General features: G+C 35.7%; 1 protein-coding gene across 9 annotated transcripts in view; it reads right to left on the minus strand.

The window, feature by feature from the left end:
• The window catches only part of Rbp6 (RNA-binding protein 6), a 439678-nt gene that overhangs the window by 279015 nt on the left and 144334 nt on the right, over positions 1–16329 (minus strand). For 8 of the 9 annotated variants that reach the window (XM_064036405.1, XM_049839598.2, XM_049839599.2 and 5 more), the window contains exon 3: positions 7265–7346. The exons of the other annotated variant lie outside the window; for it this stretch is intronic. In XM_064036405.1, the coding sequence (XP_063892475.1) occupies positions 7265–7346 (82 nt within the window). The remainder of the gene's footprint in view (positions 1–7264; positions 7347–16329) is intronic. 9 annotated transcript variants of the gene reach the window in all.

Consider the following 16329-nt stretch of genomic DNA (forward strand, 5'->3'; position numbering starts at 1 on the left):
GGGTCATGTAATACAGAATAATTCAGTGAGGCCGCTGAAAGACAATTTAATATCGATAAAAAATTTCCCGACTCCAAAAACACAAAAAAATGTGAGACAATTCCTGGGAAAAATAAACTTTTATCATAAGTATGTGCCAAATATAGCAATAAAACTGGAACCATTGCATAACCTATTGAGAAAAGGACAAAACTTTAACTGGACTAAAGCATGCCAAGAGTCATTTGATTTAATGAAACAAATATTATGTTCTCAACCAATATTAACAATTTTTGACCCAAACCTACCCATACACATATACACGGATGCTAGTATATTAGGAGTAGGAGCAGTCCTAAAACAGCCACAAGAAAACAATGAAGAAAAACCGGTAGCATATTTTTCAAAGAAACTGAATGAAGTACAAAAAAGGAAGAAAGCCATATATCTGGAATGCCTGGCAATAAAAGAATGTGTAAAGTATTGGCAGCATCTGTTAATTGGTAGGAAATTTACTGTTTTTTCAGATCACAAGCCATTGGAGAATATGAACATAAAGTCCAGAACAGATGAAGAATTAGGCGATCTAACATACTATTTGTCACAATATGATTTCCAAATTAAATATTCTCCTGGAAGATACAATGTTGAAGCTGATTGCCTGAGCAGGAACCCAGTCCTTGAACCAAATGAAAACCTAGAGGAACAGTTAAAAGTAGTCAACACAATAACACTAGAAGATATCATGAAAGATCAGCTGAGAAATGAATATATACAGTGCAGAAAAGACAAGTTAATAACAAAAAACAATGTTTACTATAAGAAAGTACAGAAAAAGGAAAAAATTGTTATATCAGAGGAATTCAGCATAGAATTTATGAAGAATGTACATACAAATCTAGGTCACATAGGAATTAAACAGATGCAAAGAATGATTAGCTCAGTGTATACAGCAGAAAACATGACAAAAAACATTAGAATAATCTGTGAGAGTTGTATAATATGTTTAAAGAATAAATCAAGGGGACAAAACAAATATGGATTGATGTCCCACTTGGGCCCCGCCACAAGACCCTTTCAGATATGCTCTATTGATACCATTGGAGGTTTCGGAGGTTCCAGATCAACAAAGAGATATTTACATCTGCTAACAGATCATTTCACTAGGTATGCATTTATTTTGACATCAAGTACACAAAATGCAAATGATTTCATTAAACTGATAAGAAACTGTGCAGAAACTGAAGACATTGAATTGATGCTCTCAGACCAATACCCAGGTATCAATTCTAAGGAATTCAAAAAATATTTGGATGATAAGAATATTCCAATAATTTTTACGGCGGTAAACTCTCCTTTCTCAAATGGTTTAAACGAGAGACTAAACCAAACATTGGTCAATAAAATCAGATGCCAGGTAAACGAACACGAGACAAAAACAGCATGGACAACTATAGCACACAACTGTGTAAAAAAATACAATGAAACGGAGCACACTGTTACTGGATATGCTCCAAAGTACCTACTTTACGGCACAGATGTTACGATTTTGCCAAATGAGCTGAAATTGAAGAAGACCGAGTATGATTTAATCCAGGCCAGGAAAACTGCTTTGGAAAATTCAATCAGATCACATAATTACAACAAGACAATTTACGATAAAAACCGAAGACATATAGAATTCAAAGTTGGTGATACTGTTTTTGTAGAAAATGGAAACAAATTGAATAGGAAGAAGCTCGATGAATTGCGACTCGGACCCTACAAAATCATAGAAAAAATATCAAACTCAATTTACAAGATAAACACTGGCCATAAGAAATCAGAGTCAAACTTTTTCCATATCTCGAAGCTAACACCAGCCCCTGTCTGCATTGGATGATTATTGTTTCATCTTCTCTAGGAGGGGAGATGTAAAGAAAAATATAATTTTCTTTATAAATTTAAATTGTCACAGACGCTTTATAATCTATGCCGCCGTTTTATAATCTATGGAAAGGATAACCTAAAAAACGTCCGATATTCCTCGTAATTAGTGAGTAATTTAGAAACACATTGATATACAAACATTAAATGTCGTTTCTTTGTTTTCAGGTAAATTAAATTCAATTTTAAGTACTTTTATTTCGTGTGTATCATAGTGTAATGTGAATTAAACAATAAAACTTTGTTTTCAGAGAAACTCAGTTCTGTTTGATTGCCCGTGTCCAAATCACATTTGAAGTAATCTTATATACATTATGTAAAATTAATATTACAACCAAACAAAATCTAACCCTCCACTGTGCACACAGCACACAATTCGATCGAGCGCAGTGACGCACCAGAACAGAATTGTTAGTTCGCCGTCGGCCGCGATCGCTCCAACGACTTACCACTTCCAAAGATTGCGCGAATTGCACCCCCATCGCCACTGTTGCCTGATCTCACTATTTGTACCTACTACCTAGATGTAGTGGTTATTGAGTCTGTTAATCGACTGTTTAGAAGTGACGTCTATCTAATTCGGAGGTGACGTCTGTTCAGGAAAAAATGTTTGGATTGGTACGTTCTTTTGTCCTCCGTGGTACGTTCGTTAGGACACGCGCAGTTTAGGGTTAAGTTTTAAGACTTTTTGTTTTAAATAAATGAGCCAGTCAAATTAGGATACCTATGATGATGCAAAAATAATAATAAATCTAACTAAATTAAAAAATAAACATGGTGTGAAAATCCGACTCAAAATTACATGCCTATCAATCGTTATTAGAAATTTTTCACACCATCTAAATTGGTAGGTACTTCAGACAGTAACACGGACATGGTAGCCGTGGAATATGTCGACCTCCGTCATATCATAGCTTGCTTGATAGCTTCATACGATCGTCGATTAATGAAGCCAGCGTACCACAGAACGTTGCCGTAATAGTTTTACGACTAACCCTCTCCCCGACCCTACCTAACCCCCTACGGGCAGACTCGACTACTTGATTATGCATCCGCGGTACTTCAGACCGATTATCGAACTACTAATGAACGTTACTACGAACATTTTAGTAACAGTTGTTTTTACGAACAAGTTGGATGCTGCCATCAGTGGTTCAAATGAGGGTAGTCTGTACCAGTCATCGTTACCGTTTCTTTTATTTTTGTTCCGCTAGAAATGGCTCTGGTTATTTTGTTTGCTTGTGAGTAAAGTTCAGTGTATATTATTTGGTGTTTTAACACAAATCTGAAAAAACTGCATCGATATTTTTTTTGCAAATATTGGTTATTTATATTCGCTAAATTCTAGGTAATTCAACTTTTTTTGCGTGGAAAACCGCTTTAGTGAAAATTCAGAACCTAGCTTGAGCTTTTCCAAAAAAATTGAAAACTTATCTAGTCAAAAATTCATATATTTTCCAATTCAGTAAGTATATATACTTCTTGATTGAGGAAGGCAGTTAATACATAGTCAAATGCATCAATTAACAGTTTGAACAGCATCCAATGTTGACAATACATTACTTCTCAAACAGCACACATTCTGAGTACACGATCTCAATATACATAGCCCAGAAGGCCATTTCCTCGAATTTATAATGCATTGCCTAACTACGTAATTGCATCTTAATAGATTGGCTCTCATTATATCAATTAGTAGTATGAATTTACAACAAGCACAGTACTGTGGGCCCAGTGCAATAGCGACGCAATCGGTCAGAATAATGCGGATGATGCCCCAACATTGTTATTAGATACGCTGGTCTAGCATAGAAATTCGATGCTATCCAACCTATTGCTAATCCGATATACGTATATGCAATCGAACAAAAAATACGAGCCTGATGCATTTTTTGACTACACTGGTTGGAGCTGCGAACGTTTAAAGGAAAAATATTTAATTTCACTTCAACTAAACTACTGCCTCAAAATCAATAACGCCAAGAAAAGTTTTCAAGTACCTCGCTATCAAAGCGAGAAAACTAATAAAAACAGTTGAAAATCCTTTTCAACTATTGCTTAATGATTCGTTAAAATATGAAAAAGTATTTGAACCATTTGCGAGGCAGCTACTAATACGACGTCGTCTTAAGTAGAGGCAAGAGGACGGAGGGGGAGGACTCGCAATCCCTCTCATTTAACACCGCTCTATTCCTCTGTAGGTGTTTGCCGAAGCGATTTCGAGCAAGGATCCTCCTTTTATGGTGGTACTTAGAGTCTCATAGTGATTCGCGGTTTTATTTCGGACGGCTCATGTAAAGGCGCGTACATTTTTCATGTTACGAATGAAGCGAACAGTAATCTTTGCATTTATGCCGTGATCCTTTATTGATTTTAGATTTTTAGTGGAAAGCGAAACGAATGAAGCCGGCGTGAATGGAGACGCGCCCGGTAAAGCCGGTGTAAGCCGAGCGATGATATAAACTGCTATTCACTGGGGAACATATCTGAAAACCCTGAAGTTATTTCTATGTGTATGTATGTTAGTGTTCCGCAATTAACTGCGATCCTGATGTTGATGGATGCTTGTGAGCGATGCTATCGAATTCAAATAAAGCTTTTTACTTAATGTAAAAGCTTGATAAGTCTTTTCAGATAATGCATTGTATTTAAATCTACTTCCCTCTGCTGCTGAATCAAATGAAGTCGTAAAAGCAAATTATTTTTTAATGTCTAAAGCGTTTTATGATTTATTTTAAACAGTCTGAAGTCAATTAACGCTTTCTTAATGTTGACAATAAAAATGGCCCTCAGTACCATTTAGTATTAGAAATAAAAAGATTCGGTTCCGCATAAATAACCTAATTTAAGAAAGTGTTTTTTTTTTTGCGTAATGACATGCTCGATCACATTAGAGCTACATCCATACTTAGCTGTTATAAAACGTAAAAAAATTGTGGTTAAAAATCTGACGTCTACAAATAAGAAGCTTTTAACGTTTTATGAACAACAAGTTTTTGGAGTAATTAAAATTTTATGAAAACAATAAATAACATATTTCTGTTATACATATTAGATTTTTGCCTGACATGCTTATCGGATGTCTTTAAAAGAAGTGGAAAGTTTAAGATTTTATCCGACCGGAAAAAAGGTCAAAAATACTAATTTCAAAATACCCTCTGGTATCGTTAAACCTCTCTCAGAATGTCACATTTCATCTCAAAATCTTCATCCATTTAAAAGAAATCCGATATAAATCCGTTTTTCCTCAACGCCAAGGGAACTCTAATACCGTAATTAATTTTTTTACAATCATAACCAAACCAATTTGTTTCACACCTCGGTGTAAATTCCGACATTTATAACGATAGGTACACAAAGTTAACACATTTTTTTTCTTTACGAAAACCCTCATTTCCCTAAGCCTTAAAGAAAAAACAATGAAAGGAGACCTACCATTAAAATAAATAAAAGGAAATAAAGCACCGACCGCAAATTATATAATTCACTTACCTACTTCTTTTTATAAAAATGCGAACGACGCATTAAATTTTGGGGAGAAAGGAAACTCTCCTGTAAGCAATATCGAGCAGGCAAATTTTTCAGATATTGCCTTCAGGTAGAGCACATTTATTATGTACCCGTATATATTACTCTTGATTCATTGACTTTCGATATTGATTTACTTTGCTTGCATAAGCTGTAGTTGGCCAAGACTGCGGTACGCAAACTATACGGCCTTTGATATGAAGAATTAAGGGCGAAGTTGGTGTGTACGGACACTTTCAAAGCAACAACTTTGACGAGATACAAACGAGTGCCGCGAGATTGAAAACACTGATGGACACCCGACTTTTTGAATGATAACCTTGCCGTATCATATTTTGTTGAACAAACTTTCATATTTACTGCCCCAGGGAGATACATCTTTATCATTAAGTTGTCCAAGTTTATTGCTGACTGTAAATATCTGTATCTAACTATGCAAGGCACGGCCTCCTAATATCGTTGTTTACGGGGGCAACTTCTAAACTGTTATCACTTCCAGGACACCAGGGCACTACATCTCGGCCTTTGCCGATGTCCGCTTGATTTACGGTTACGATAAGGTGTCGACCTAAAAAGTTTTGTGCTTCCCGACGCGAAACGCAATCGCGCAAGATTTAAAACCAAAAAACACCACATTCTTTCCGTCGAATACCATACGTTCTAACTTTTGTTGTTTATTTAAATTTTAACCTGTTGGTAACTAATTTTGTTGGTTTAATGAATGGAATTTAGTCAGAAATACCAATAGTCAGTAACACTAAGCACAGACAAAAGACGTTTACGTTAGGTTACATTTGTGTGAGAGGCGGAGCACGTAATGGCCAAGAGGCTGCATTCAGATTCCCAGCTGAGGCGCTCCAATATCGGCTGTTGGTATATTATTTCAGGGCGGAGGGACGCGGGGCAATATTGAGTTGTGAAACCGACGATTTACCTAACAGGAGACGCTGCTAACGGAGCAACTTTAGCTCGACACTTTGACAACTTATTTCTTGTCTCCAGAGTTGCTAAGCCACTCAGTTTGTGTACGAAGCGGCTTGATTGTTGTTCGCCGAGATAGTGATTGTAAAAGCTTGTGTTCAGACTTTTCAAGGACGTTAACTATTTCGCTTCCGAACTAATAACAACGCTTTTATTTGGAAACTCCGCATCAATATTACACGTAATGAACGCTTAAAAACTTTAAGGTAAACAAGGGTCGGAGGAATACGCAGAGAAATATTCCAGCTATGCCCAAAGCAGTACAGCTATTAACGGAACTTAGTTTAGCAACCTGTAAAGTGTATACCGAAATCCTCATTCAACTCGTCCAAACGCTTAATTCAGTTGGAATAATTCGAGTTCTATTGTTAAGTTCCTAAATTTGAAGTCCAACATTTAACTGCTTACAATTCAAAGGTAACCGCAAATTTCGAAACGAGTGTGCCTCTCTATAGAATGAAACTTATTTGCAAACCGATAACTTTTAGTACGAGTCGAGTTGGTCAGTTCACGCCGTCGTGGCCGGCCGACCACCGCTCCCCAACTATGCAACAAAGCATTCCTACGCCTCTGATATTGTAACAATATTTCAAAATTTGCCAATTAGCTTCATGTAGCTGTTAAATTTGAGACTGTCCTTACCGATAACCTAGACTGTCCTGCTGAAAATATACGAGCTTAGTACCGACGGTATGCGCGAAGTTATCCCGAACATTTGTGCGGATTTCATAGCAATCTGTCAATTTATCTCAGCTTCAGAGCACGCGAAGTACATGTAAACAAGCTGAAGTCAGTATTCCTGAGAAATGCCGATAAGGAAAGTTAGTAAGGTGAATGTATCAGAACATACCTCGACCGCCTCGTTGTGGGATCTTTCATAACCATAACTTCTGTGATTTCGCCGAATTTGCTAAAGTAGTCTCGGAGACTTTCTGTAAAGGAAAGAAAATCGTGTTTAAACATTGTGAATATTTGATGAGTCCTGAAACATGTGGGGTATTAACAGATTTGTTTAGGATATATTTACATTTGTAGGTATGGGGGCGGACGTGAGTTGTTTTTCAATGCAGTTCTCTAAATTGTACACTGAATGGCTCAGCGTTAAGTGCACTTAAAGAAAGGTTTGTGAGTAAAATCCTTACAATAACAAAAGAAGTCCGCTTTCTAAAACACTGCTCTCCAAACAAAAGTACAGGTAGGTATTATTACCAAAATCGGTTTTATTTTTGGACCGAAGACCTTCCCGGGTATTTTCCCGAGGTACGTATTGGTACATCGACAAAGAACTTTCATGGCACATTCACTCAACACTTCTACACAATAGAAGGGTCTCGTTTTGTAACGTTGAAGCCTTTTCGATTCGCAGTCCATAAAAGTAAAACGATAAGAGTCATTCCCTTCAAATGACTGAAGCAATCGTCAGGCAAATGTTTGAGAGCGCTCCACACAAATGTTCTGGTGTTTTTCGTGTCACCAGAGATTTGGTTTGACAACACGCTGGAGTATTTAGTATCACGTTTCTCTATTTATATTGGCTTGTTAAAACGTCTCGTCTGCCTTAAATACATGCAAGGAGCATCCGCGTGGAGATTTGTTTGCGACTGGCTGTATGACTCACTAATGGATAGGGCGGGTAGGCTCTCCCTCTAAAATGAATATGCTGATTTCCCACGTCCGTGTTTTTAGGCGTATTTTACATAATTTCCGGTCAGCAACCGACACGTTACACTGTTTAATCACTTTTGGTGTTTCGTAGTGTAGTAGTAGTGCACCTTCCTTATATCTACGAAATAATTTACATGCTAAAACATTGTAAAGTATATTGAAACTCATTTCATCGTGTACCTATCTGCCAATATTTACGCTATCTAGATTGTAATCATAACGAAGCTCAGGTCAGCAAACAAGCCTTAGTAATCTAGGTATCCTTCGTACATTATGTGCTTACCTATAATAACGATTGGAATCAGTTGAAAACAAAAGCCCGATACTAACTTACTGTAAACCTGTGAAGTTCCGATTAATACTAATTAAGAACAAACAGGCCAATCACGAGAGGCTTATTGCGGGATACATTCCAATTTAAAGTTGCCTTCAATTCGATAACAGAGGGCGCTTCTAAAACCAAATGTTGGTCTATGTTTTTAAAGTCGATTTTGGAGTTGTTTCGTGTGGAACTTTTCTAATCTGACCGCTAGCCGGGCCTTTGGTCCTGCACTTCTAAGCAGTAATGAAAAGTAACGATTGCATGCTGAGTCTACCATTAATCACCACGAACATTGTGTGAGGGTACGTTTTTAGATCCGTGAAGAATGACCCCGTTGTGTAATGCGAATGGTTTTTTTGACGGTGATCTAGAACTTTATTAAGAGCGAGTAACTTCACGCCTAATAGGCTTAAATTGGTGCTGTTGTTCTGAGTTTCTTTGTGCCTTTATGTTGTGAAAATAATAACCCTACCTTGTATGAAATTGTGTTCTTATTATTAGATGTATATGATAATTCTAGCCTTAAATATCTCTACGATACATAGTAAAGCTGAGACACTTATGTTTTCAAAACAAAATAATGTACATTTTCTTCCCTCACAACCGACTTCCTACCACCATACAAAAACCACATACCGTAACGTACCCTCAAAAATGAATTAATTACCACACAAAGATGAGTAGACAAGCCGCTAAACTATTCGCAACCTACCCTCGCATTTATATTTTATTTAGATGACGCGAAACAGCTATACTGCGGGGGACAGTGGGCTTCGGCACAGTTGTTCAGCCACCATAAAATTAGCATTTGGCTGGCGAGTAGCGTTTTCATCTGAAGCCACCTGAATTATTTGAACGGCCTTCTTAAGGTTTGTGTGTGTGTGTGTGTGTGTGTGTGTGTTTAGTGGGTTAGGGTTACGCATTGTTGTGGTTTTATTTTGATAGTTGCAGTTTTTTTTACATATTTTTTCGGTAGTCTTTTATTGAACCATAGGAAACATGATGACAACATTTATTTTAATGCACCAAACCTCAGCGTTAGTTACCTACTTGCGGCAGTCATAGTAAATTCCTTAAAAGTTTGTTTCTTTATCGTGTTTCTGTTAACTGGAGTCGTTTTTATTTAAAACAGGATACCTATGCCTAAACATAAAAATATGAATTTTTACTACAAAACATTTTAGCTATTTCTACTCCAAGACTACTTTTTTACCCAAATCTAGAAATAAACACCATCACCACCACACCATTCAGACTTCTTATACCAAAAGCCATAATACCTTCCTTGTAAACCATTTCCAGTGTAATGACGTATTACGTGTAGCTTGCAATAAAATTATTAATATTGTCAGTGGTGGGGGGTGGGGGGAATCGACGCAGCACTGCTCAACCACCATTAAATTGGAACTTGCCGCGGTTCCTGAACTAGCACCTTGGTGCTGGATTACATAGTCATTATATTAACTGGATCGTTTTGATGAGTGGGGTATTTTGTTTTATGGTGTGTTTGTAATTAGTAATTTTTAAATAAACATAACAACTGGCAAGCAATAATAATGTAAATAGCTAAAAACAAAGTACGAGTATAACTACATATCTTAAGGAAAGGAGGAAAGATTTTACGCAATAATTTTCTATACACAAGACAATCAATCACTCATGAAAATAATTGCGGACAGCCGAGTTATCAAAATAAAATAATGTCAAATATCCATTTTGGTCCTTTCTGTAATTGTTCATCCAACAATAATTACGCGAATTCTAAAACAACTTGGAATTCAAATGCTCCCTAATTGGCAGTTTTAATCTACTAACTTTTGTACGGAATTCAGCGAAAGTAGGGAACAAGTTGTCGTGGTTCGTGGCGAAACGAATCAAAACCTTCTAACTGAAATTTATAAATTTATTTTGCCAAATTATAATGACTGGAGAGGATAATTTGCTTGATTTCAATTCGGATCGCTTTTATGGTGTTTCAGAATAGGCTATATTTCTTATTAAAGTTGGACGGGAAACTTGGGGCTCAGCTTGTATTATTGACATTGAAATTGCTAGTTTTTGAAATGAAAGCACCCACTAATTTTGTTCAGTCTGTAAGCTTGTTAGAAAATCTATTATTTCGGTAACAATGTAAATTATAAATTGGTTTTGTTCCAGAAATCATATCTTATATTATGTCTAATTTCTATACCAATTTAAAGAAATCTAACTTCTGCTTTGAGTTAGGCCACGTTATTACTAAGTGAAATACTCACTTGAATTAGTTTCATTGACACAAAGAATAACGCTGCATACACTTTTCATAACACTTCTAACCCACCAACAAAATAATCAAAACTTAAACAGCCAGTTATCAACCCAAACGCGGTCAAAAATAGATTTAGATCTCATTTGTCGCGTAGTTTATTTTGTTACCTTTTACGGAAGTTTGCCAAATTATTCGTCCTGTACGGCCAACGGCACTTGTGCACCCACCATTAAATTGGAAACTAGCCGGCGTCCGGCCCAAATGAACGGACACATTACGTAAAAACAATATTAAATACTATGTTAACTATTATAATACAGGAAAATGCTATATTTAATATACTTCAAGGCACCAGATATGAAAAAAAAGTAGGAACCTATTGCTTTGTAATATATTTTATAAATATTGAATGATAGAAAATTATACGGGAGTTTAATAATCCAAACTATAATTAATAAGTATATTCAATCGAAGAAAAATTAATGATTCAAAACTTTAAAAGGTCAAATGTCAGTTCTTAGTAGGCTTTGGAAATTCCCCAGCAAAGCTTACTAATATTTGACTAGTATCAACTGTGTTACTAAAGATTGTTAGCAATAACTTTATAATATTATCCAATGATGATATGTCGAGAACGAAAATCTCTCAATAGCCAGCCCTTTTAGCCAAACAACCCGAAAATAACAGCACAAAAAAACAACACTTTCTCAAACTTCCGTGTTGATAATATAACCCTACACGAATACTGTTTACTGCTAAACAATAATTCAAGTTAAATGGCTTCTGCCGAACCCCACATAGTTGGGAAAAGGCTAGGCAGATGATGAAATGGCTCCTAATAATAAGATCTGTTCGGATGCCACAAATAACGATGCGACTATATTTCAGGATTATTGGACTTGGATTTCGGATAACAGACACTTTAGTTCCTTTTGTATTACTTCGTACAAGTTGATTTTTTCTACGGAAAAAGTTCCTTAACACTTTGTTAGGGAACTCTTGTTTTTTCGCTTCTGTATTCAGTATTCGCTGTTTATGTGTTGCATTAGTGCTTTTTGTAAGTGAAAATACTTATCCGTCTATAAAGCTTAAAAACAAAATAAACTAGGAAGCATATTGAAAATGTAGTAGTTGCAAGCAATAAATTGGAACAGTGAGAAAATCTGTTTAAGCGTACTAAAACTAACAGTTATTTTAAGTTTAGAAAAAACTACATTAAAACTGTCAGTTACTTAAAATTGCTTTTCAATATTTAGGTACCTATAGGTGTGTTACTGACTTGTATGAAATCGCTACCACAAAAAAATAACAATTAAAACCGTACACAAAACATTCTAGTTCAATTTCCATCCAACAAAGACAGAACTCAATTTTCGAAACAAAACTTTTTTGAACGCACTCCCAGCTTACTGGCATACACAGATAGATCCCGTCACGATACGCAAGATAGATTGATCAACTGCATACTGCCTGACATGCTTTTATCATACGTCACCGAAATCATTGACTACACGACAAACTCATTCCCCATCAATAGTAATGACGCAATCAATCAATATGTAAACGAAAACAGTCCGCATCGCATATTTTATCTTTAACAATCCTTGCCCCACCAAACCAATTAGTGTGAAAACCTTCCATAGTACAGTCCAATGTTATAAATTTGGCACTTAGCCTGACGCAAATTTTCAGTGCTGTCAGCAAATAAAGTGGTGCAGTAATAGTTTTGCGACGGTCCAAACTAAATTGACACACTATAGGTACAACATTTTTTTGGACGTACATTTTTCAATTAAACCATTCTCTGTTTTCGTGACTGTAAATGTATGTGGTGTTGCGTTTGAAGGTTAGCCTCATGATTCCATTTCGCTGAAATACAAAAGGAAACATTTTTTTCATTCTGACGTTTTAATATTCGCACTCTTGCAATAAAATGCTACAAACATGCAAAGTTAACATAGTGTAATTCAATGCAATAAGTTTTAAAATAAACTGGAAATAATCCCCATTGTATATTCATCTTTACATGTAAACTACGTATGAATCAGTTGAGATAACGTTGGATATTTGCATTTATACACCAAACGGCAAAACATTGACGATCATTTGAAAAGCAAAGTAGGAAAAACAAAACACTACGGTTACTTAATGTTACTTTTAACGTTTATAGACTACTTTAAAATTGTGTCCTGCGTATAAAATCACCCAGTTAAATGTGTATTGCGGTTGGCAGCCCGCCAGACACGTAGAGGCCCACGTCCGAACCTGAGAATCTCTCACTCGGGCCGCTGCATTCGTCTGCAATGATTCGACAATCGACACATAAAATATTGAATAATCAAACGTTTGCCATTTGAATATGGAAGTTTGCTTTTGTAAAGTTTGCGTTCTGATTTTTTGCAATGCACTGTAAAGTAGCGTACACAGTGACGCGATTTGATTCAAATGTTACTGGCAATTTTGTGTAAAATAACAAGATGTTGCGACATAAAAAAAAAGCTATAGAAAGTGCTATCAAGCAAAAACAACCCGAATAAAAACTCAACAGTTATTGAAATATAAAAGAAAAATTGGTGTTTCAGTTTGAAGTGCGAGCGCGACTTGAAGTCCAACCGCCGCGGAAGGGACGCGTACATCAAAGCGATTACGGGCGAAAAACGCCACACAGTGAAGTGTGAGCGTTGTAAAAATCACTACGACGTGTGAAGAGCTATCGGGGCGTCTCAGTGGAGTGGCGATCGCTTGTTTTTCCCACTTTCGATGAACGCCGCGGCCCGAGCTCATTCGAGTGCCCTCTGATTTCGTCCCTGCGCAGCTCTGTGTTTTATGAGGTCAAGAGAACCTCCACAAAAAACACGTACCCCGATAAATTACGCACTGACACATTCAGATTCGCCCATAATATACACGATCGTAATATATTGTTTTTTTTTTTTACGTTTTTTGGATGTTGCGTGGCTATTTTTGTGGCAGGTGCACTTAACATTTTTGGGACGCACTTTTTGGTTATTGGAATAAAACATTATTCGTGCAGATATATGTATCATAAAACCAATAGTTAATATTGAGTATTTTATAAACTTTCTAGTGCATTCCGCTCATGTATGAACTTTTTAATTTGCCGGGTTGAAAGTTTCCACCCTATCTGCTGGTACTAAGCTGCCTCTCTGGATCAAAATTGGTACGAAAGTTAAGATAAGTACCCTACAACCGGATAGACTGTTACATTTCATATGTGTAAAGTTGTAGGAGTTTTATAGGTATAAAAAATAAAGACTTTGAAAATATGACGAATAAAATATGTCTAGATCGACGCTGCTTGCTACAATCGTGTCTCATGCGCAGATACCTAGAAAAAACACCAAGTGTTAACTATATAAAACCCAGTCGCCGTACTTCTTCACTACTGAATTCTCTTAACGTAAACTGAAGTAGGTACCTACCCTTACAGTGATTAGAGAAATCTAAAATATTCCAAAACAATAACAACACAAAGAAATACCTGTCCATCATACTTAAACATTAGTAAAAGAGTTCCATAGTAAACATTAGTCTGACCATGTGCACTGGGCTATTATATTGTCGCAATGTGTCCTTCACTTTATGCACTATTGAGTGAAAGCTCAATTAGGTTGAAAGTTCAAACCTAACCAGTCTAGTCGAAATTGCCTAGGGTAGTCTGTTTGTATCTAGATACTTCTATACTAATATATGTGTAGGTAATGCGATATAGTTTGTTTGAAAGCGTCAATGTCTGGGCTTTAAATTGATACTGAGAATATCTTAGATATGTAGTTTTATAAATTATAGAGACAGTATGCAGATACGCTATTGAAAGACAGATTGACCCTAAGAAGCCGAAAAAAGGGAGATCCGAATATTTAGATGGTCCGATTTTTTTAATGAAAGGGCGTGAAAATCCAAAGGCAATACTTAGTTGTTTGTTATAACTCGAAAAATACAGGTCATTCGTTTCCACGTAATTTAGATCAACCTTGAAAGAAACAAATCAATTTCTCGGAATCCATTAAAATATTTACGAGTAAATTAACCGGCTTCGGCTACGTTTGAAGGAAAGTAGAGTATTATTTTTCATAGCAAAAAGTTTTCTTTGTTTTTCTTTTTCTGAATTTTCCAAGATATTTCTAGAGTGTGTTTTATTTATTGCTAGCTATATTTTACTATATTGTGAAAGAATATACTTACAGTCTATTTTTATCAATTTTTCTTTTTTGGCTTCGAAATCCATAAGCAAAAGAATTGTATATATTTACGACCAATTTTCTAAAGCTTATCCTGTTAGAAAAGCTACATTAAATTACCTAATATCGACCTTCAGAACCAAAATTCCAATTCACCACTCAACGCAAAGCTATCTTGGGATACGACGACAAACTTAAACGTACCTCAAACCCATAATTAGTTTTAACCAATAAACTTCTATAAAGCCAACATATGGGTCAAAGACGTAGTTTAATTTATTCCCAATAACTATGACGGGAGTGCAGATGGTAGTTGCTATGCTGTAGTGTTTCAATTTAACCAAGTTGCAAGACATGAACTTTGAGCAAGTCGCTCCATGTGACATTGTCAACTAATCTTGCAGCCGGTGGGAACAAACGTCCAAGTAATGCTGGGTTACCTTCTATAAGTGTGCGGTGTTTTGAAAGCTTGTGCTTTTTAGGAAAAAAGGGATTAGAAGGCACTGTTTTTTTTAATTTCTTAACCAGTGATGATCTTTGACGGTTTTGTCTAATACTCATGTCTTTATAAAAAAAATATTATCGCACGTACATCGTCGCTACTAGATCAATCAGTCTATGATTAATTCAAAGCCGTTGCGGTAGATGGCGTTAGGAGCATCGTAGCTGAATAATTAAGCTAATTCGCGAATTATTTCCTAAAATTCATTATAGAGCTGTATCTTTATCTACCATATAAATTCTATCCAATGTGTAAAAATCTATTGAGAATAACAGAGCTTTTATGAAAAGATTTTTCTTTTGTTTTTAATAAACATCAATTTTAATAGATATAAAAATAAAATAGGTGGTTATTTAAATGCACAAATTAAATACCCAACAAACGTAATAACATAATCAAAATTACACAATGAATGTTTGTCCAAACTTAGTTCGTCATGACATTGTGAACTAATCTCCAGCGCCGGGATACAGCCACCACAATAACTCTGTGTCTCTCAAGCTACATATTTACCTAGGCGGGAATTCCTCAACAGTACCTACTATTCAAATGTAGAACTTGTTCCAATTCTAGAATATAAAATTCGAATTTAAATTGAGTTCGAAATATGAACTCTGTTTTCGGTATTTTGTATTTTTTTTTGTAATTTTGTTTTAATAGAATTGCAATAATGTGTATTTTAATGAATTGGAATACACAATAAAATGATTGTTGAAATTATTTTGTGCAACTTTATTTAATTATTTTCTTTTCAAATTACAATTCAATGATTTATATTATATTTATTTGGACATTTTAGTGACTAAATAAAAAGTAGAATTCATAATTAATTAAGTGCGTTAAAGTAACGTTATTTCACTGCTATTTGTTTATGCAAATTGGAATTTACTTACGCCAAAGCTTTTCCCAAACCACACATTTCTACGAAAACGAATTACTATATTCATTAGTGTGTGTATATTTGTGTAATTTATGC

This window comes from Helicoverpa armigera, chromosome 9, assembly GCF_030705265.1.
Source record: "Helicoverpa armigera isolate CAAS_96S chromosome 9, ASM3070526v1, whole genome shotgun sequence".
NCBI classification, from domain to species: Eukaryota; Metazoa; Arthropoda; class Insecta; order Lepidoptera; family Noctuidae; genus Helicoverpa; species Helicoverpa armigera.